General features: G+C 38.4%; 1 protein-coding gene across 16 annotated transcripts in view; it reads left to right on the forward strand.

Annotated features, from left to right (window-relative positions):
- ATP2B2 (ATPase plasma membrane Ca2+ transporting 2) overlaps window positions 1-20,537 on the forward strand; it is a 434,838-nt gene that overhangs the window by 392,646 nt on the left and 21,655 nt on the right. For all 16 annotated transcript variants that reach the window (XR_013927793.1, XR_013927794.1, XM_080385382.1 and 13 more), the window contains 4 exons: window positions 7,963-8,176; window positions 11,807-12,018; window positions 15,085-15,192; window positions 19,034-19,216. Coding sequence is in view for 14 of the 16 variants with exons in the window: in XM_080385382.1 (XP_080241508.1) it covers window positions 7,963-8,176; window positions 11,807-12,018; window positions 15,085-15,192; window positions 19,034-19,216 (717 nt within the window). In the remaining 2 variants the exon portion in view is untranslated. The remainder of the gene's footprint in view (window positions 1-7,962; window positions 8,177-11,806; window positions 12,019-15,084; window positions 15,193-19,033; window positions 19,217-20,537) is intronic.

Here is a 20,537-nt window from a genome sequence, read left to right on the forward strand (position 1 = left end):
ATCCCAGCAGGGGAGCTTTTTGACTGATGAAATTATTTTGTTGCTTTCAGGCAGTTCCTTTTCATTTCAGATGCAAATGACAAACCGATTCAATGACACGTACCGTTGGACTTTGATCTCTTTCTCCCTGTGCATTAATCCCTCATTGTAATCCTGGTGTACACGGAACATATCAGGGACTTTTACAAAAAGCGTATGTGAAAGCAATCCACGTTTTTTCCCCTTCAAATTACTGCTTTTTGATTAATAGCGGTTTCTTTTACATAGAAAGAAAAAAGGATGTATTTAGTACAGCACGAGGCTTTTGTCCTTCATTAGAAAACAGCGAAAGATGCAGGGTTTAGTGCTTTCACTCCCTAAGATAAGGGCTATTTCAGGTGCAGCAGACAGGAGCTGTTACAGAATGCCTCCTTTGATGGAGACACATTGTGGGAAAGCTGATGCTTCCCTCAGTTGTGCATCATACAGATGCACATACCTGTCTCAGCAGGTAAATTTCACCTCATGCACACCTGAGCAAAACAATGAATAAGTCATTAGCTCTGCTCCAGGGTAAACTTACATTGTAATCATGGAAGTGATAGCTGAAACCAGAAACCCAGGTAGCTTTACAAAACCGTGAGGTCAAACTTCTCCTAAGCCTTGACTGACATTTAGAGGGCTTTTTAGCGCTGCATGTGCGGTGTCTGCAGGCTCCCGGCTTCTTCTTGCTCCACGTCAGAGCCGGGGTCGGCAGAGGTGTCAGCACAGAGCTCCTCCGCGCTGAGCAGGCACCAGGCTGGTGCCTGGGCTGGGATCCGCAGAGCAGCCAGAAACGGCTGGGTTTGAAGCAAGCAGAAGTGATCTTAACAAATGAAATCACCATTTTATTCTGTGCAAGGGAAGCCCTGAAACCTCAATTCACTTGTTTTCCAAGCAGTCTAAATGGTGAGCTGCTAAGTGCTAGTCCCCTGCCACGCTGCCCCCCGGTCTGGGTGATGCCCGCGGTGGCCAGCGAGCCTGTGCCGTGGGACAGCGGCAGTGCTGCTGCGGCAGAAGTCGGGTAACTTTTCCTTTTCCCGTGGGAAATATATCCAAGCATATTGAGAAAATTTTTAGCCGTCAAGTAATCGTTGCTGGTAACAGAGGGTACGTGAAAAAGGACTAAAACTCTGGAAGGTTAGTCCTTGTGGATTTTTATCAGGAAAAAAGTGCTAACAGCAACACGGCCAGCATACCGTCGTCGGAGCTGAGGCGAGTGCTTCCTTTTAAGACCCTGTTTTATAGACTTTCAGTCACTGCCTACTAACATTTATTTAAAGTGAATTTTTTTTGGTTAATGTCCCGCATTTTTCCAGTTGCTTCATGAAAACGTGAAGGGAAATATATTCTGTCTGTTAACTAAAGAATTTCTACTTTATTCTTGAAGAGGTAAAACATTACTGAATTAGTGCAGACTATTTTGCATGTGTAGGGCATAATCAGTTCAAGGGTATTCTCCTCTTTAATTCCGGAGCTTTCTTCATCCTTTGAATGATTCCGTTGGCTTCAAGAAGGATTTGGACCTGGCCCAGTGCATGTATACTGCCCCAGTGGTCTGTGAGACCCATCGGTGAGCCTGTCAAGTCTGTTGTCCCTGTTTACAGGTTTTAGCGTACACCTCCTAGAATTCCTGTATTTCTGTCCAAATAGATTCTTAAGCAATGTGCTCATTCGGCAATAAAAGTGCAAATCTTGAGGAGAGATCTGAAAGGAGCTAAAATTGAAATTGTAGCAGAAAGGCAGCAGTTATTTCCATTGTAGTTCTGTTGACACTCGACGGCCTGACTGCTGATAATCTCAAGTAGCTCTCAGGTCTGTCTCATTAAGAAGGATCTTGCCTTGTGAACAAACATTGCTAAGCTTTGACTCAAAAGATTCTAGCTGGTGAGAGGGCATTATGCTTGTTTGGCTCATAAGCTTTACTAAAAAAATTACACTTGGGAACATACTGTACCCTCTGGTTGCTATGAAAATAGCTTTAGCACAAAATGCATGAGTATACCAAAAAAAAATTTAAAAATCTTGTGTACAACAGGCTAGGTGCACACACATAGACCTAAGTCTGAAAAATTGTACGCAGGGCTGAAACGTTTAAGTTCTTAACAAAAAAAATGAAGCTAAAATCTATAGTTTCCCAATGGCAATACAGCTTTCTGCGACCTTCAAAATGCACGCAAAGAAGGTCCATGTTGGACTGAATTTTACTTTGCTTTTAGGTAGTCACTTTGACTTTCTTTGACACAGAGAATGTAGTTTTAGTCCACAATTACTGTTCAGGTTAATGTGTATTACACAGGCTATATATTTGGTGATTTTTCATCAAATCTAGAATGAGAAAAAAATCCATGTAGGTAGTAACATTTCTTCTGTGCTTCTTGATGTCACCTCTCAAAACATCTGTCCTGCAATTCAGAACCAGCATACTGGGATGCTTTGAATGTGAAGCTTCTTTTACTTTTATCTACTCTTTTTGGTGTTTCTACTGTTTGTGCTTAAAGGAAGTACAAAGATAATAACATCTTTGTTTTGCCTTTTTTTTTTTTTTTTTTTTTTTAACACTTGGGTTGTGCTTTGTAGCTAAATAGACTTGATTTTATTCGGTCTTGATCCTGCAATTGCATTGGTGGACGTGTAAATATGTGTATGTGGTTGTATTGCTGCAGGACTCCTAATGAAACCACAGCAACTCTGTATTAATGAAAGGGTCCAACTGTGTGAGTACTATTATGAGTAAAATTCGGCCTCCAAGAAGCACCCAGAGAATGCATTGCCAAGTGGGAGCTGATTTGTTTTGTCCAGAGCACCTTAGAGTGCCATGGAGAAGCTTGAGAAAAATACTAGGTAGAACCTGTAACCATCAGTGATCGTTTTAAGGTTCTGCTGCTTTTTTTTTTTTTTTTTCTCAAATACATAAATAAAATTGGTGTCCTTGCCAATTCCACCTCAGGGAACTACTGTTTAGTTTAATTCTGTTAAATGTTAAGCAGATACTGTTTTATTATTTACATACTCAATGCCTGCTTTAGCAAGATGCTGCTGTTAGAGAGGATATCTACCATAGCTGCTATTTCTGTTTCGTCCTGGTTTGCTGTTTCAGTACACGTTTATCTACATGTACATACTGTATGTGACCCTATGTGCTACTCCAGTATTATTGTACAAGGATTATAACGAAGCAGCAGTGGGCTGTTAAAGAAGTACTTACGCAGACTGAAAGGGACCAGTGCAAATGGTTGTTTGCATCTCCATCGTGGGTCCCAGCACGAAGCCACGTTAAGGTGACAGCAAGCATTCCGAGCCGCGTAGGGGTTACAGATACAGTGTCACCCCTTGGCAAGCTTAGTGTAGCTGCTGCCAAAACCGAGCTGCCCCTTGCAGGGATCTAACTTACCTTGGGCCCTGTTTCAGTTTACAACAGCTCAATGTAAAAGCCAGGAGTTCGCAATTTTCGACTAATACTGAACTCCTGTGTTGTGATTCTACAGCAGATATAAAGCACTCAGATCTAGGTCACACAAGAAAACCAAGCTTAAAGAAGTTTCCGATTAAAAGCTGAATCGAGGTCACTTAATCTGTAGCTGCATAGGTGTGTCCTCTTCGATATATTTTATTTAGAAGAAAATATTCATTTTTCGCTCATGCAAAGGGATGGAGCAAAGCAACCTACTGTTTCTAAGTCTTACAGGTTAGCTACAGGAGGGAAGAGAGGAAGATGAGCTTTAATTCTTGACTTGTTGGTTCATTTCGTGCCGGGTATGCCCAGAACACCTGCAGTGAGATCACAGCCAGTATTTGGGCTGGTCCCGTGTCAGCGCGGTTTGTGTGGCACAACAAAGCTGAGCTGTGTTAATTCACTTTATCTTTCAATTAATCTAATTCATTTACCTCTTGCTTCCTTCTCTCTGTGTTGCCCAATGCAACTTTTAAAATGATCAAGATGTGGTTATCGTGACCAGTTTGAATAGAACCGTCCTTTCTGTTTAGCAGCTCTTACCCCAGCTTAAGATATAAACTCTTATATTCTGACTTCATTCTTGGAATAACGTTTTTGCAGAGCCCTTGATTGACTCAGTGAGGGTTCTTCTTTGGAGAGCTGCCTACAGTTGTGAATTTTGTACTTCAAATGAGCCATTGCTCCACATCTCTAAGTATCATATAGAGAGGTCTATATGTGCCTCACAAAGCCAGAAGGTTCACCCTCTTTTCTGTCCCCAACACAGTACCGAGAAAATATTAGGTCATTATGTCTGGAGCTGTTAAAAATAATCTGGGTATGTACAAAATAAAGATTTTAAAAGGCAGTTCAGTCAAATGGGACAGTTTTTTACTGGAACTACAAAGCTAGCAGGTTTATCTCGGTGCCAGATTTTGTCTGTGTCTCCAACTGCTGAGGCAATGTAACTATTCAAAAAGGTTGCATTAAAGAAAGAGAAGACGAAGGCTGTGTTTTAACATTGTACATTCAAATTATTATTATTATTCTCATTCTTTGAGAAAGACTTAATGTTTTAGCAGACATTAGGAACTGAAAACAGTGACTCTATAGGACATTATGTTTGGAAAATTAAATGTTAATTAAAAAGCACTGTAGCAATGAACTACCGCATGAATCACTTATTGTTTTTCCAGATCTTATTCAAAAACTGAGGATGATCTATACTTACATGTATAAGGCAGTAATTTACATGGCTATAATGTTTTACTGCAGAGTTGTATTTGCCAAATCCTAAAATAATAGCATTGGCAAATTTGAAAAAGCTATCATGTAAAATCAAAGTATGTACTGTTTAGCTTTGTTTTGGGAAGGCTGAGAGGCATGGAAATAGAATTGAAGGTGCCGCTTCCATACAATTAGTAGAGGGTGTAATCTAGTAGCAGAAGCAAGGGCTGACTTTTTTTGCATTAATGTGTATAAATTTAACCTACCACAAATCTCATTTTTATGAATCCATACATGCGTTCTGTGACAAGTGGGAGTAAAGATGTATGGGTGAAAATACCTTTTTATTCCTTTACAGCTTGTCATGTAAATCAAAAGTAACAAGCTCTAAAATTTGTGAGGCTCTGCATGTCACAAAAGATTTGTAGTTTATTTCCAGCCTTTGGCGATATGTACTTTTAAGTGTTTCCAAGATGAAGTGTAACATCACTTGATTTAAGGGACATTTTCCTTTTACCTCTAGGCCAACGTTAACCTATTTCAAGGTCAAGTGGAATGGAATTTGACAAATAAGTGGTGATTTTGGGTGGTTTGCAATTTGAACAGCTTTCATCCCCAAAGTTTTCAGAAAGTGACTTAAGAATTATTAGCTAGTCAGTTAGTGGCTAAAATGCAGTGAAAAGAATGTTGAATTTGCATCCCACTTGCATAAGTGACTAGAACCTGTAATGAAAGACTAAGCTCCTTAGCCAATATGTATTTTCCTCAGTTTCCACCAACTAATCAGAAATCAGATAGAGTTGCAGTGGAAATTTCATTCCACTGCCTGCCCAGACTAATGTGTATTTAATGTTTTGGCTTCAGCTTAGAATGAGCTTTCACACTTGACTGAACAGCGCAGCGCTGCCAATAATAGATAATTATTAGGGGTACCATAGCCACCCAAGGTGATTGGCAGTGTGAAATGGTGAGAACGTGTTGTTGCCAAAACTGATGACTGCCAATTACAGTTGTGTGACTTAGAAACTGAAATAATCTGACTTTCCGTTATGCTAGGTATATGTCAGGCTCTGATAGACGCCTGAATATTTGACTCTACTTACTAAGTGTAACAGACAAATTCCATTTTATTGACATAGAAGTCAGTGTATGAAGTGGAAATTCAGCTATAGTAACATCTCAGAGTAGAGAATGTTTCTCGAGAAAACTTACTAGACAGGTAAAAATAGGAGAAGGAAAATTCTTCAGTAGAAAACATGTTTTCCTTTTTCTTTATATGTTGTGTCCAAGTCCAGGGTCTCTGAGCCCTAGCAAAAAACTGCTTTTAGTGCAAGTGCCCTCTGTGTTTGAGCCGTTAGTAGCGGTAAATATAAATGAGGAATGAAGTTTGTCCTGACTGCTTTTTGTTGTTTAGCTGCCTCTAAAAATAAAATGTTTCCTATTTCTGGGGCTCCATATCAAATGAGTGAGCTGAACTCTTCAGATAAGCCCAGTTAATGCAACCCAGAACCAACAAGTCAAGAATTAAAGCTCATCTTCCTCCCTTCCCTCCTGTAGCTAACCTGTAAGACTTAGAAACAGTAGGTTGCTTTTCTTCATCCCTTTGAATAAGCCAAAAATGAATATTTTTTAAAAATAAAATATATCAAAGGTTGTGTAAATGCACGGGTGTTAAAAATACGTTTTCAAGAGGGAATAATATTTGATCTCAGAGGACAGCTGGAATACAAACCAGATCCACAAGAGACCAAACTCCTTACCCTTGTTCTCCCTATGTCCTTGGGCTGCTGAATGGATATTGGCCCTCATTATTTGATAATATTTCATTAAAAATGAGCATTTAACCCTTGGAAGAAAAGGGCAGGGTTCATAAGGGTTTTTTCATTGGCTTTGATTTGGCTTGTATGCTGTTCCATAAGTTCTTCGCTTCTGCATGGAGCTGCTGCAGAGCCACGGCAATGTAAGGCATAAAAATAACGCTTTGACCTTCCAACTTTTGCACTGTAGATCAACTCACTTCCATTATAAAATGTGTCATACTGATATCTGATTACTTTTGAGATTTTATTTTCCTAATAAAACCCGTCTATTTGGAACAAGAAGCAGACCTCACCGATACTTCCCATTTTGTTTTCAGTCTGAAGGCGTAGGAGGCTGTTAGGCACAAACAAGGAACCTAACCTACATCGTTTTTCCTGGTATGAATCCTTGAAGCAATTGCATCTCTCTATCATTACAGCTGCCCCGATGAATTAGAAATCAAAACTTTGTAATAGCCATCTAGAGTTCTCCTGAGATCTGTGGTAGTTTGTTTTATTTATTTACTTTTGTTTTGTTGGTTTGTTTGGGGGGGTCTTTGTTTGGGGTTTTTTGGTTGGTTTTTTTTTTGGTTTTGTTTTTGTTTTTTTTTTTAATGTGATCTAAAGTCCTCTGTAATATGACCATAGACTCATTCTTGAATTCAGTGGGGAAAGAGCTCCTTCTAGTGGGGGGCGATCTGCTGTGGAAAGCAAATGCTTCATCTTGACAAGTGGTAATGTGGGTTTTTTTCTTTCCAGTTCCACTTTTTCAAATATGCTATCCTGATAACCAGTAAAATAATAAAATTTTCTTATCTTTGCACATTTGATATAGTTAAATGAGTTTCAGAATGTTTTTTTAAATTCAGGCATCAGGCATCTTTTTTGTCACTGTTGTTTTTAAAAGGTCTTTATTTAAGTAAGTTGCATTAAAATGTCTCGGTAATTGTTTCATACATTTCTAATAATTTCAAGCTGTTTCTGAAAAAACATATAGATAGGTTATAGTAAACATATAGATAACATATAGCAAAAATATAGATAACATATAGGTTATAGTAAAAGGAAACAGTACTTTTTAGGTTGTTTCAATATAATTTTTCTTCCAGGAAAAAACCCTCCTGCTTGTATTATCTAAATCCAGCTGCAAATTTAAGCGTGATGCATGGAGTAACAAAAGGGTCTTGGGAAATGTCTTCTAAAGTGTTAATGTTATGCTTTACCAGAATGGTGTGATTGTAAAGATCAGTTATTTAAATGACTGGAGCGAGATAATTTATCTTGGCTGAGATCACTGTGTTTCCTGTGATTCTGGTCTTGCATGGGAAACATAGGGAGGCCGGAGTAGGTCAGACCGAGGTGTTTCGGTGTCCTGTCCTCAGCACCGCTTGCAGTCACACGGGAAGAAATAAAGTCACAGTGACTTACCTGACAGTAATTCTTTTTCTAGGAAATATTTAATGTCCTAATTTGTCTCCACAGGACTCTCCTCTAAAAGCTGTGCAGATGTTGTGGGTCAACCTGATTATGGACACCTTTGCCTCCCTTGCCTTGGCCACCGAACCTCCGACAGAGGCTCTGTTGCTGAGAAAGCCGTACGGCAGGAACAAACCTCTTATATCCCGCACCATGATGAAGAACATTTTGGGCCACGCTGTTTATCAGCTTACTCTCATATTTACGCTTCTTTTTGTCGGTAAGAAAGTTTGTTAGGCTTGTTGCTTAGTGTAGAAGCGTCTAGGTCTTGTAGCCTGACATGTTAAAGTGCTTTAAATGTAACCCCTCAATGTGCGCAGATTAAGTTTGTCACAGTTAAACAGCTGGCAGGATTGAGCTGTTTGATGGGATCAGATGGGAAAAGGAATAGTTGCAACAGAGGGATTTAGTCACCTTTCACATGTTGTTTGCATTGGGAAGGGCCTCGGTGAGCTTTTTTGCCACCTAACAAAATGCAGGTTTGGACTTTGGCAAAAGTTTCTGTTAAAACATAGCGTAGAAGGTTAGGTTTTAACGGGAGTATCCAGCCTGCTGCTTCTATACTGAAATTTCTTTTAGAGACTAGTCATCTTTAGTAGGCGTGTAACAACAAATTAGAAAAAAGCACAGGTAAAATCAAGATCCATTTTATCAACATCTGGAGAAGCTGTAATTGGGAGCAAAATGTTTGCCATAGTCAGGAAGTATTGCTGATCTTAGGTAGTATAGATAAGCAAGTACTCAGTATTAAGTGATGCTAGTAACACTCTGGTTTGGTATTTAATATCTAGAATGGATATTAAAAGGGGAAAAAAATCTAATCTGTTAGATTAGTGGACTCTTCTCCAGGCCTTGCTAGCAATGGATGCTTTTTATAAGTTGTAATTTGGAGAGGGGAGGGAAGGAGGACGAATGTTTTTTGCTGCAGGGAGTAGTAGGGGCTAATAATAGATTCTGCTGCTCCACAATCGTAAGTGAGTTTAGTCAAAGGACCGATAATTTTATCAACTGTGTATTGTTTTCTTGTCTCTATGTCATTGCTGTTCAATTACATGTGTTGTCTTTTAGGCTTTTTTCTTTATAATCAGACTTGCCTATATGCTGTAAATGTAAATTAATGGTTTTCAGGAGTTTTTTGAGCTCCATTGTGCAAGTCTTACTCCACTTTACTACCAACTGGCAGCTTATTTGTAATGGAGGCGGTGGTCTGTTTACAGTAGAGCAATTTAAACCAAAATAACTGCCAAGTTTTGAAGAGAGATGGTCTGTGATATTGTTAGGCTTGCAGTGCATTTGAAGAATGTCTAGTGAGTCTAAGGAAACTGTCATTTCACAGTGTAGAAGGTCTTGGTAACTGATGAGTCTTGGAACGAGAACTTCTGTGAACTTTATGGGGAGTTTTAATGGCTTGATGGTTTAAAATACTTTATACTGAATCCTGATGAAAAGAAAACCAGGGTTTCTCGCCCTAGTCTAACTACGTCTGAGGGTCTCTGAAAAACCCTTGCATACTTTGAAGGACACAGCCCAACGCATTTTCTGATAAGCCTCGGAAATACACTTTTCCTTTCTAAACTCCATGAGGCTCAGCTTTGCAGTGAGATGGTGTTCTAAACTCAGTGTTTCGAGTTTAGAACATAAGTTCCAAAAGAATGAGAAATACTTACATTTGATCAACTGATACTTCCTTTTAATAGCAGGTTTCTGTAGAGACTAGTACATAAAGTTTTTCTATTTTTTGTATGATGTGGCAAAAAATACATTGTGTTCAAACATACAGTAATGCCTTTGGGACATCAGGCACATCAGAAATCCAGAAGTCACTGTCTAGTTCTGTCCAACTGTAGTATAAAAATATCTTAACCTCAGCAACTAGGTGTAATAAACTTAAAGTTGATGTACTATTACAGCTTTTAGAACTTCTTTGGAAATTAAAATTAGTTATGGGCTTAACCACTGCCATTCCACAGCAGCAGCATGTTCTGCTTTGCTAATTGATGCAATGCAATAACAGAGACTTAAGGACAGGTACAGGAAAGTGTTATTCTTATATTTGTGTTTCTGTGTGTATTCAACAAAAGCAAATAGATGTTATATTTGTATGTGTATGTGTATCTATAAAAGATAAAATTATGATATCTGTTTGCTTTTGTTGATTTTTTTCCCCTTTATTGTTCAGATGTAGTAAAGGGAATGTTTTCCAACACCGAGTTATGTCTCTGGAGATGCATAATCTTCTTAAAAATCTCTGCTCTCTCACAGTCTTAAGTTTTGTGGCCTCATACTGTGTTACCGATACACTTGTGATATCGCAATCTACTTTCTGTCAGAAGACTATAAGCGAAAATTTTTCTTTGGAAACTGGCTTGTTATTCACAGGGACTTGAATGTGAGCTGCTCAAATATCCCAAGGCAAAAAAAAAAAAAAGCTCATTGTTAACTTAGTTGATGGAATTAATGACCTCAGGAGAAAACCTGAGGAAACCTTTCTTCTACTTTTTTCAGAAATCTTGAATGCAATGCTAACGGGATAGAAGAACAGTGTTCAAGGTTTAATTGGCTTTTATTAACACACTGGTTACAAAAAAGAGTAGCATTGTGATAATCTTCTTTACTCTTATTATTTACACTCGCATGTGAATGCCCCATCCTTACGTTAAGGCAGTGCCTCTTTCACTTTCAGTAACTGTGTGTTATCTGTAAACTTTGCATATAAGACGGTGGATGAAGATGGGGCGGCGTGCGCTGGCTGTGTGCGCGTGCCGGCCGGGAAGCCAGCTGTGTCCTGGGCTGCATAAAGCCCAGCGTGGCCAGCACTTCCAGGGAGGTGATTCTTCCCCTCTACCCACTCCAGTGAGACCTCACCTGGAGCACTGCGTCCAGTTCTGGTGTCTCCAGTACAAGATAGACATGGACCATAACAGGTCCATGTGTGGAGCCACAGAACTGATCAGGGAGCTGGAACGACGTTTCTGTGAGGAAAGGCTGAGAGAGTTGGGCTGGCTCAGCCTGAGGGAGAGCTCTCAGGGGGCTCTCGTTGCAGCCTTTGGGTGTATAAAGAGGGCTTTTAAGAAAGACAGAGACTTTTTACCAAGGCCTGTAGTGACAGGGCAAGGGACAGAAGATTTAAACTGAAAGAGGGTCGATTTGGTTGGACATAAGAAATTTTTTTGCAATGAGAGTGGGGAGACACAGGAACGCGTTGCCCAGAGAAACTGCCAATGCTGCATCATTGAAAGTGTTCAAGGCCAGGCTGGCTGGGCCTTGGAGCACCGTGACCTGCTGGAAGATGTCCTTGCCCATGGCAGGGAGGGTTGGACTAGATGATCTTTTAACGTCCCTTCCAACCCAAAGCTTTCAAAGCAGACTAGCAGAATGATCAAACCCAAATCTATTTAAAACCAGGAATGCCTTTGTTTTTTATTATTAATATCCTTGAATGCTTGTGGAGAGCCATGCCATACCGGGTTAGCAGGTTGGTAAAAACTGCTGAACAGTGGTTGCTTCCAACCATTGTAGAAAATTGCACATGCACTGTCAGTGGTCTCAAGTGCATCAGGAGAATTGACTTCTTAGAGTAGTTACTACTTGGTTAGAGGAAAAATGCTACTGGAAACTGTTTGCATAGGTGTATTGTGTTATTAGACAGATGGAAGTCATCATTTGAGAAGCTTCTTGCTCAGGAAGTTTAGATGTCTTTTGCTCGCTGGTGTTATAAATTCTGCCTGTATTAGAGTAAGTGCAGAAAGCAGAGCACAGGAGGCAACCAGCTAAAGCAAACAAGGGGAATATAAATTTGTTTTGATTGATTTATTCGAGTGGAAACCTTTCTTTTTTGTCTTATACATAGGTGAGAAAATGTTTAAGATTGACAGTGGGAGGAATGCACCACTTCACTCTCCTCCTTCAGAGCATTACACCATTATCTTCAACACCTTTGTCATGATGCAACTTTTCAATGAAATCAATGCACGGAAAATCCATGGCGAAAGAAATGTCTTCGATGGCATCTTCAGAAATCCTATTTTTTGCACTATTGTACTGGGTACATTTGCTATTCAGGTAATGGTCTGGGCAAGAATTTGTAACGATTCATCAGAAATTTACCTTAAGTTTTTTTTCCTGTGTGTTTTTTTGAAATGTAAATGCTGTAGGAGGCACACTTAATAGTAAACCACCTGGTTTCAGATACTTTCTTAATCAATACAGGTGTCAATAATGGAAAGTGTTATGTAGCCATACTAATACAGCATGATTTTTTATCATTATAACTACGTCAAATCTTAAATTAATCTGAAGTACAATGGTAACAGCCATCATGATTTGTTGATAATGTAGCTGGGTATTCTAGAAGAAATTATTAAATTGTATACCAAACAATAGCAACAAAGCATTTTACATTAGTTTACTACTCCATGAATAGACAAATCAGCTCTATAGCTATAATAGACAAATAGGTAATGCTGACCTCTTCTTCTGAGGTTAAATGCCACTGCCAAATAGCAGTTGATGTTCTCAGTAATACTGCTTCTTGGTAGTAATTCTTCATGTCCATCTGTTGAGCTTGCTGTCTCAGTCACATGTGAACATAATTACAGAAATACACACTTTTCCCAAATGGTTGTAATTTTACTTCAGTAAGAACCCTAATTCCTCCTTTTGCTCCCGTATCATCAATTTGCTGGCATCTGTCCTGTACTTGATACCATTTGACATTACCTTCTAGAAGTCTTCTGTAGCCCTCACAATTGGTTGGAGCTCAGCTGTTGCTATCTTGATATTATTATTGCTCAATTCTGCAGTGGCATCCTGGAAGCTGTCAGTATTGGGACCTTTCTCATGAAAGGAGTAAGGAGGATGATATTTGAATGTGGGCTATAGCGGTTTGAAACAGGAAGGGGGAACCACTTAGTAATGGGAGAAAGGCCACCAGTGATTGGTAGTAGAACTTGATAGTGGTGGTCTTTAACAGCTAGTTTGAAAACATGGATTTACTGCTATGAACTAAAATGCCTTTAGGAGAGGCCTGACAAATTCACAATCATCTCATTTTTTATTTTTTCCCCCCATCATGGATAATGTTTGAGGATGTTTTGTTAGTTCTAGGCATTACTGTGCTCAGTTGTCTGGCTGAAAAGCGTCGTCTAGCTGCTAGCTACATCTCTGAATCAGCTGCTGATTTCACTCACTCTTCCCTACTGAAATAGTACCTGGAATCCTTAAGTGCACAGCTCAAAGCACTAGGGTGGTGCTGTGACAATGCATCAACAAGGACATTGGAGCATAAGAGTACTTAGGCTGCGACTCTTACTGGGTTTTAAGTCTCTTTTTAAAATCAGGTGATTTTTCATGTGACAACAGGTTAATCTTTCTGTTAATTTTCCACTTTCTTTACTATGTTGTGGGAATACAGCTTTGTGTAATGCTGCTTGTAGGAGCAATGTCAGAAAAGTATTTACCATTTTAGCTGTGTGTTTCAGTAGCTGGGTGTGTGAGCCAGGCATTTTCTTCTAAAGAGAAAATGACCCTTTCCAGGTGCTTGGATTATGTAAATGGATATGGGAGATTACAGAAGTGGTTTTATTTCATATTTAAAACTTTCTTAGTTCTGTACATATTTACTACACTTCCTGTGACATACAGACTAATTGGCTTAAATATATCATCTTGGAGTGCCATAGTTCCATTAACTGTCAGTTAGGTTAGTTTAGTTTAGTCTTCCTAAACCCCTCCAAAAAGAAAAAATCCAGCAGCGGTGGCCAAATTTTTAAATTAAAAATATGGAGACTATTACAATGCATCCTTGCTAAGGATCAGCATGTGCTTCTGTGAGAGCTACAACAGCTTGGAAAATAAAAGGGTAGTTACCACTCCTGTCATCAGACAAGCAGTAGTTTATTTTTTTAATTCCTTTCTCTGCTTTCAGAATAAAGAAATAATTTTCACACTGAAGGAAGATCCATTAAAATCTGCCATACAGCATTTAGAATTTTTTCTATGTCAAGCTGTAATTTCTTTCTTATTATTTTAGCATCACATTCATAATTTTTGTTTTGTCTCGTCCTTTTTCCTTACTCTTTGCAATCATTTCCCCACTTCCTATCTACTGCCTTCCATCCTCTGTCACTTTCTCCTCCTGCGTATTTGCACTTCGCACGGAATGATTTTGTGTTCATAGTTTGTGTTTATTCACTCACACAGGCAAGCAGCCACTTGATGTATTAGTGTTACTTTGTGTCTCAGACTGGACATACTACTTCAAACTGCAGTTCTGCAGCCTTTGACAGTTTAAATTTCTGGCTTGTGATTTCAGGTCCCTGGCTTTGCAGCAAACAAAAGATAGGAACAGTACCTGGTTTCCAGTTAGTTAACCCTTCTCAATCTAACCAGTCTTAGAAACTTGTTCACATTCTATGCAAGTTGGTTATCCTGCTGCAAGCGTGTGGTTTTCCCACCCTCTTTCTCCAACAGGACTAGATTTTGGTATGCTGTCAGTCTGTCCTTGATAGCACATCTGTAAGTGTAGAAGGGAAAACATCTCATGCAACGGACAATCCAAAATAAACATCAGGGTCAGCATATCCCCAGCTGAGAATACTCAGAAGCTGGGAGAATGGGGACAGTCCTGTTTCCCTTCTGCCTAGGAATCCAGACGTGACTGTTGTTAGATGTGAGGCTAAGGAAGCCTTAGCAGGAATTGGTATGGTTTTTCAGACCTTTATTTCAGGGTGCAGACGTTTGTGTGGTTTGATTTTTAGTGATTGAGATTCTGCAGTTGTTGCTGGATGGCTTCCAAATATGTTCTTCTGGCAGCTCGACTTAGCGCCACCTGAGAGTTCTAATGATGCATTTGGAATATAAGACAGTATTTTGATTTTGGGTGCTCTTTAGATTCAGTCCACTGAGCAAGAGATTATTAGGAAGTTTGACCATTCTACTGGTAGAATATGTTGGAATCAAACCAGCAGAGCTGTAATATGTAGAAAGACAAAGTAAAATCTCAAGTAAAATATGACTGAAAGTTGTTGAGGTTTTTGTGGGGTTTCGCTGTTTTTGGAGGGAGTATTTTGGTTTGGTTTTTTTTCTCCCAGAAAATGTTTTAACTTTCTCTTCTGCTTTTCTTTGTAGATAGTAATTGTCCAGTTTGGAGGAAAACCATTTAGCTGCTCTCCCCTGCAGCTTGACCAGTGGATGTGGTGTGTATTTATTGGATTAGGAGAACTTGTATGGGGTCAGGTAAGCATTCAGGAATGTGCAGGTTTCTTTCTTTTGATTTTATAAATAAATCAAAGATCTGATATTGTTCATAATCCTGCTATACTGTTGTTTCCTTGATCTCTCACGATGTTGTATTTAGCACACATTGAAATGCAGGGTGCTCTCTAAGTTCTTGAAGAACAGATACAGTAGTAAGGATAACTTATCCCACTGCTTCTTTTGATTTTTGTTAATTTTCCTGTCTTTTCTTTCCCTAAGCAGGGTGTGCTTTCACCAAGGTGTTCTTCAGTTAGGCTTTTTCATGAAAGATGTTTGATTCATAACCTAGTCCTCTAGTCACAAAAGAAGTATAGTAAGGGCAGACACACTGCAACCTTTCCTGCAACCGAGCACCCATTGCAGCACGGGTATGTTCAGCCATGCCAAATTTTTGGAAGTGAAAAGATTCTACTTCCATGTCAGCCCGCTCATTCCCTTGCTGAAACCGCTGCTCTGTCAATCCCCAGTAGCCTCATCGCTGGCGTGGGACGAAGTCCAGTGCATTTAATAGGTGCCTGCAGTGATCCTTTGCCCTGCCTGCTTCTGTGGGCGGTGGATGGAAGAGGGGGGGAAAGAAAAAGGAATTTTTCCTAGAATAGCTGTAGAGAAGTGCAGTTTAATTCATGCGTCATTTTAAAATTCTGCTGCAACCTCTGTCATCATTAGCTAATATAAAATCACATCTAGCTGTAAAAACAAGTGTCAATGAGGTAATTAAATTATTTTATTATCTGTCCTGGAGTAATACTACAGATACAATCAGTATTGTTAAAACGCTACGTTGGCCTTGTATGTAGGAACACGTATTGCAAAGTTAATAATAATGTTAATTTTTTCATCTTTGCATTATTAATGTATTTAAATTGATGCCACCTGTGAGGCTACATTTTGCCTCTCAGATGTAAAGATATGTATATATCAACTAGTTTGCCTATGAAGAAACAGGCAAGAAATTGCCAACTGCAAGTGACCGCTGAATGGTTCTGTTGGAAGTGTGATGAATAGGTGATAGCTTTCAAAACTGATTATTTGTTCTCTTAGGGAAAAAAAATTACTGTTTTGGACAATTGGGCCTCAGATTTTTTTTAAGAAATAAGCTCAGAGTTATTACAGCTTTTAAGGCGTATCTTGCTGGAAACCACCGCTATGAGATCGTTGTACTGTAATTATTACCTGAAGATGGGATTTGATTTATGACCTTGGAGGACAAAGAGCTAAAATCTATTTGATAATTCTTGGAAAGAAAAATTTGTTTTCAGCTCGTGGGAAGATACCACCTTTGGGAGAGGGGAAGAAATGTAGGGAAAGAGAGAAAAATCCTAGCTGTTTTACCAGTTCATTCAGCTGGGAAGAATTTGCCACAGCCTTTCATCAATGTGCTATTTGACTTCTAAATTGTGTTATACATGGTTATTACATAACCTTTGAAAACTAAGAATAATATCAGCATCTGTTTTCAGGTTGAAGATGGGCACAGTTGCCCAAGCCTTATGGTGAGAGCCTAACCGTTAAATTAAAATGGCGATTGGGATACCTCAACAATTTTACCACTGAAAAGATTACAATTTCACACAGAGAAAATATAGAGGAAAAAAATCTTTGTTCTTGTGGTCAGTATTTAGTGATAAACCAGAAAAAAAAAAAAAAAACACAAGCTGAAAAAATGTATTATTTACATATTTCCATGCTTTACAGTTTGTAGCAAGGCCTCTCTTCATGGAGTTCCGCAGTGGGAGAGACCCCTTGCCCTTTGGAAGAGGTGCTCCTCTCCTTTCTCAGCCTCTTCTCTCCTGCTGTCACTAATCCTAGTTCAGCACAAAGCAGATTGGTTATCCCTTGGTTTTATTAGTTTCCTGAGCCTGCTGCTCTTGTGAATCACTAAAGCCAATTAAGATTTTTGAGTTTGGATGTTAAAGTTGGCGCTTTAAAAAATCATTTGAGGAACAGTTTTCTAAAAGGTGGCCCTCATCACTTCTGAAAACCAGTTCTTTCCAAAGTATTTCATGTTACATCCCCAGAATTATTGATCGCTCTTTAAAACTGCAATACTTTTCCTGGGAATGTTAGTTAGTTCCTTAATCTACATCCAGTCTACTGAGCCTGCTGTTACCTAAACTGGGCTGGTGCCTGCAGATACAGAAAACAAACGAACAAACAAAAAGACATGCAAACACCCAATGAAAAGAATTAGAGCAGAATCTACCAGCCTAGCTTAAGAGAAGTTAAGGAGAGGAACGTTCTATTGCACAAAATCACTACCAAATACAGTTGTTTCTGTGTGCACTATCTTGCAAGTCCTTCATCACCATCAATTTCATCAGATACGAGAGACTCTCAAGTAGCTTCTTTCTGTAGAGTGCTGGCACTATAGTGTTTTGAAAGCTGAGAAGCTGAAGGAGTTTCAGTAAGTATTTATAAATGACTAGCATTTACCTTTTCTTTTTTTCTCTTGTTCTGTCTTTGCTCGTGTCACACCAATTTATTAATATTCCAAGTTTACAACTTGCGTTTCAACCCCCAAAATGCATTTTAAAGAAGTTCTCTAGTAAGGTAGAAGCAGATTGCTGTTTGTTTGGGGTTTGGTTTTTTTTTTCATTTATATTTCTTTATAAATTATACCATAAAAATGGAGTTGTGGATCATGAAGTTCAAGGAGACCCTTGGGAAACTCAGCAGTTTATTTTCATCCCAAAAATGTTTGGTGCCTTTTCACGTGTCTTCACTATATCCATTCCAGTTTTCCAAAACTGTAGGATGCATCCTCACTAAGTTTCGTGCAACTGTCTGATTCTCTCTCTGTTTTCCACACATTTGGCCTTCAGAGATGTAATTCCTCACTGCTGAAACAAAGACAAACAAAAGAAAAATTGCAGCACTTTTTTTTTTTTTTTTTTTTTTTTTGCTAAATGGGTCTAGTAGTTAACTTTGCAGATATTGTTTAAGTGTTCAATATGTTCCAGGTAATGTCTTGTTTAAATAGCCATCTGCTCATGTTTTTGTTCAAGCTGACAAAAGACATCAGAACAAAGAGAAAATGACTGCCCAAGAGGGTAACGCTGAAATGTATTTAAAAATAATTGTGTTAGAAAATTGTCTAACTGCAGTATTAGTCAATTTTTAAGATTATTAGCTCTCTCCTGTATTAATTACTTCCAAGGACCACTCTGGTGAACAAACAGAATAAGAAGAGGGGCTGAGTTAATCAGAATTTATTAGGAATAAGGACACATAGTAAGAGAGAGCCCTAGAAGTTGTCCAACAGGAAGACAGTCAAACCCACCTTTCAGAAACTTCATTTTTTATATGTGCTTAGAAAAGCATTTCAACTTGCTGAAACAGAGAGAAGCTGAATACGTGAACCAATGTAGCATGAAAAGATTTAAAAGCATGAGCTGCAACTAGTTTTAAGCTTACTTTAACATACATGAGGTTATTATCAGTCGTTAGAAGTACCCAAACTTGCAGACATGCCAGTCTTCCTAAGTTTTCTTTAAACGATTACATTCAAATGCTTCCATCTTCTTTCAGTTTTTTTAAAAAGGACATTTTCCCTGATCTTAAGCTTGCTCCATAGCTATGTATTGCCTGTGTGGTTTAATGATGCAAGTAATGCTAATTCTTTACACAGTAAACATCGTATTTTTTACTAAAATGGAGTTGAGTTGCGTAAGGGTAAAGTACCGTTATGAATATGTTTATCTTAGGTTTCCTGAAATATTATAGAGCCCATTAAAATGTCAGTGTCTTTTGTAATTAGCAGATTATTATGATATTGTTATTGAATGAGGCTTATGTTTTCAGTACTTGTTTATAATTTTAGGTCATTGCAACCATCCCAACAAGTAGGCTAAAGTTTTTAAAGGAGGCAGGGAGGCTCACTGAGAAGGAGGAGGTCCCTGAAGAAGAACTCAATGAAGATGTTGAAGAAATTGATCATGCAGAGAGAGAACTTCGACGTGGACAAATTCTCTGGTTCAGAGGGCTCAACAGAATCCAAACCCAGGTATGCTAAAAGTGAATGCCCACATGGTCTCAAAAAAAAAAAAAAGATGTTTAATCTTGATCAAGGCAAGATAACGTTATAAGGAAAGGCACAGGGTGTTTGTGTGTGCGAATGGTGGTACTTGTTAATTGCTTTACTGTTTCAAAGGAGGAACACATGAAAAAGTGAAATAGGTGAACTGAACAAAGGGGTGTGTGCAAGAGACAAAGTGAAAAGATTATAAAATGATAATACGCAAAAAATAGGACTACTTTTTGTGACTGCTGTGAATAGACATTCTTTTTCTACTTCAGTGATGAAGTAGAATAATAAACATAATATTAGAATATATAGATGAAACAGAATAATAAAATAGTGCTACTATAAAATAGCTCTGACAGTGCTTAGCAAAATGTTATGAAGGGTTTCTGAAACATACTGGTTTATTTTGTCAAAAATACATTGTTGTTGCCACTTCTGCAATAACAGGATAATATGAAATGTTGAGTCTAAAATGACATTTGATTGATTAAAAAAAAAAAAATATTTTCAGTTCTGGCACTACCATATATATACATCTCATGATTAAAAGGAATTTATTTTCTTTCCTATTGGGTAACAAAAAATGTGTTTCTGGATTTATTTTTAGTAGTAATGGCCTAAGCAGCTATTAATTATTGAAACGTGTGTGTTGGCTACTATGGATGATTTCTTAGAAATATCTTTTCATTTTAAAAATCCCCAGCTTTTGCTAAATGCAAAAAAAAAAAAGGCATTTTTCAATACACTAAATATTTACACTGAATCATGGTGCTAAATATAGTACAGATTAGGTTATCTAGTAAAGTTTGTCCTGTAGTGCTAAAAGATTATTTGAACTATTTTGCCTTCCCCATTGCAGTGAAGTGGCATGTTTTGTAGCACTCCAGTCCTCTCTACTTGATCTTTCTAAGATCAAGTATTTGTGCAAGCTTACAGAAGAGAGCAGCTCTGACAGACAGATATGTACTCACCATATCAGATGTGAATTTTTTACATGGTGCTTACAAGAAAAAATACGTGGATAATTAAGAAAATATTTTTTCTTTAAAGAATCTTTTGAAGAACATTTTTATTTCAGAAGATTTTGATTTTTGTCTTCATTCAAGTACTTTGTCCCTTTTTCCATCTACAAATTTGTACTTTTTTTCTGCAGAAAGAGGCAGCCATGCATTTTAGAAAAAAAAAGAGGGAAAGCAGTTAACAGAAAGTAGGACATTTAGGTTTCTCTAGTGCATCTACAGAGCAAACAATAAAGAGGGTGGAAACTGCCATCAGAGGGATGAAGGGTTTGGGTAAATTC

The sequence above is a fragment of the Falco punctatus genome (assembly GCF_963210335.1).
Source record: "Falco punctatus genome assembly, chromosome: 4".
NCBI lineage: Eukaryota > Metazoa > Chordata > Aves > Falconiformes > Falconidae > Falco > Falco punctatus.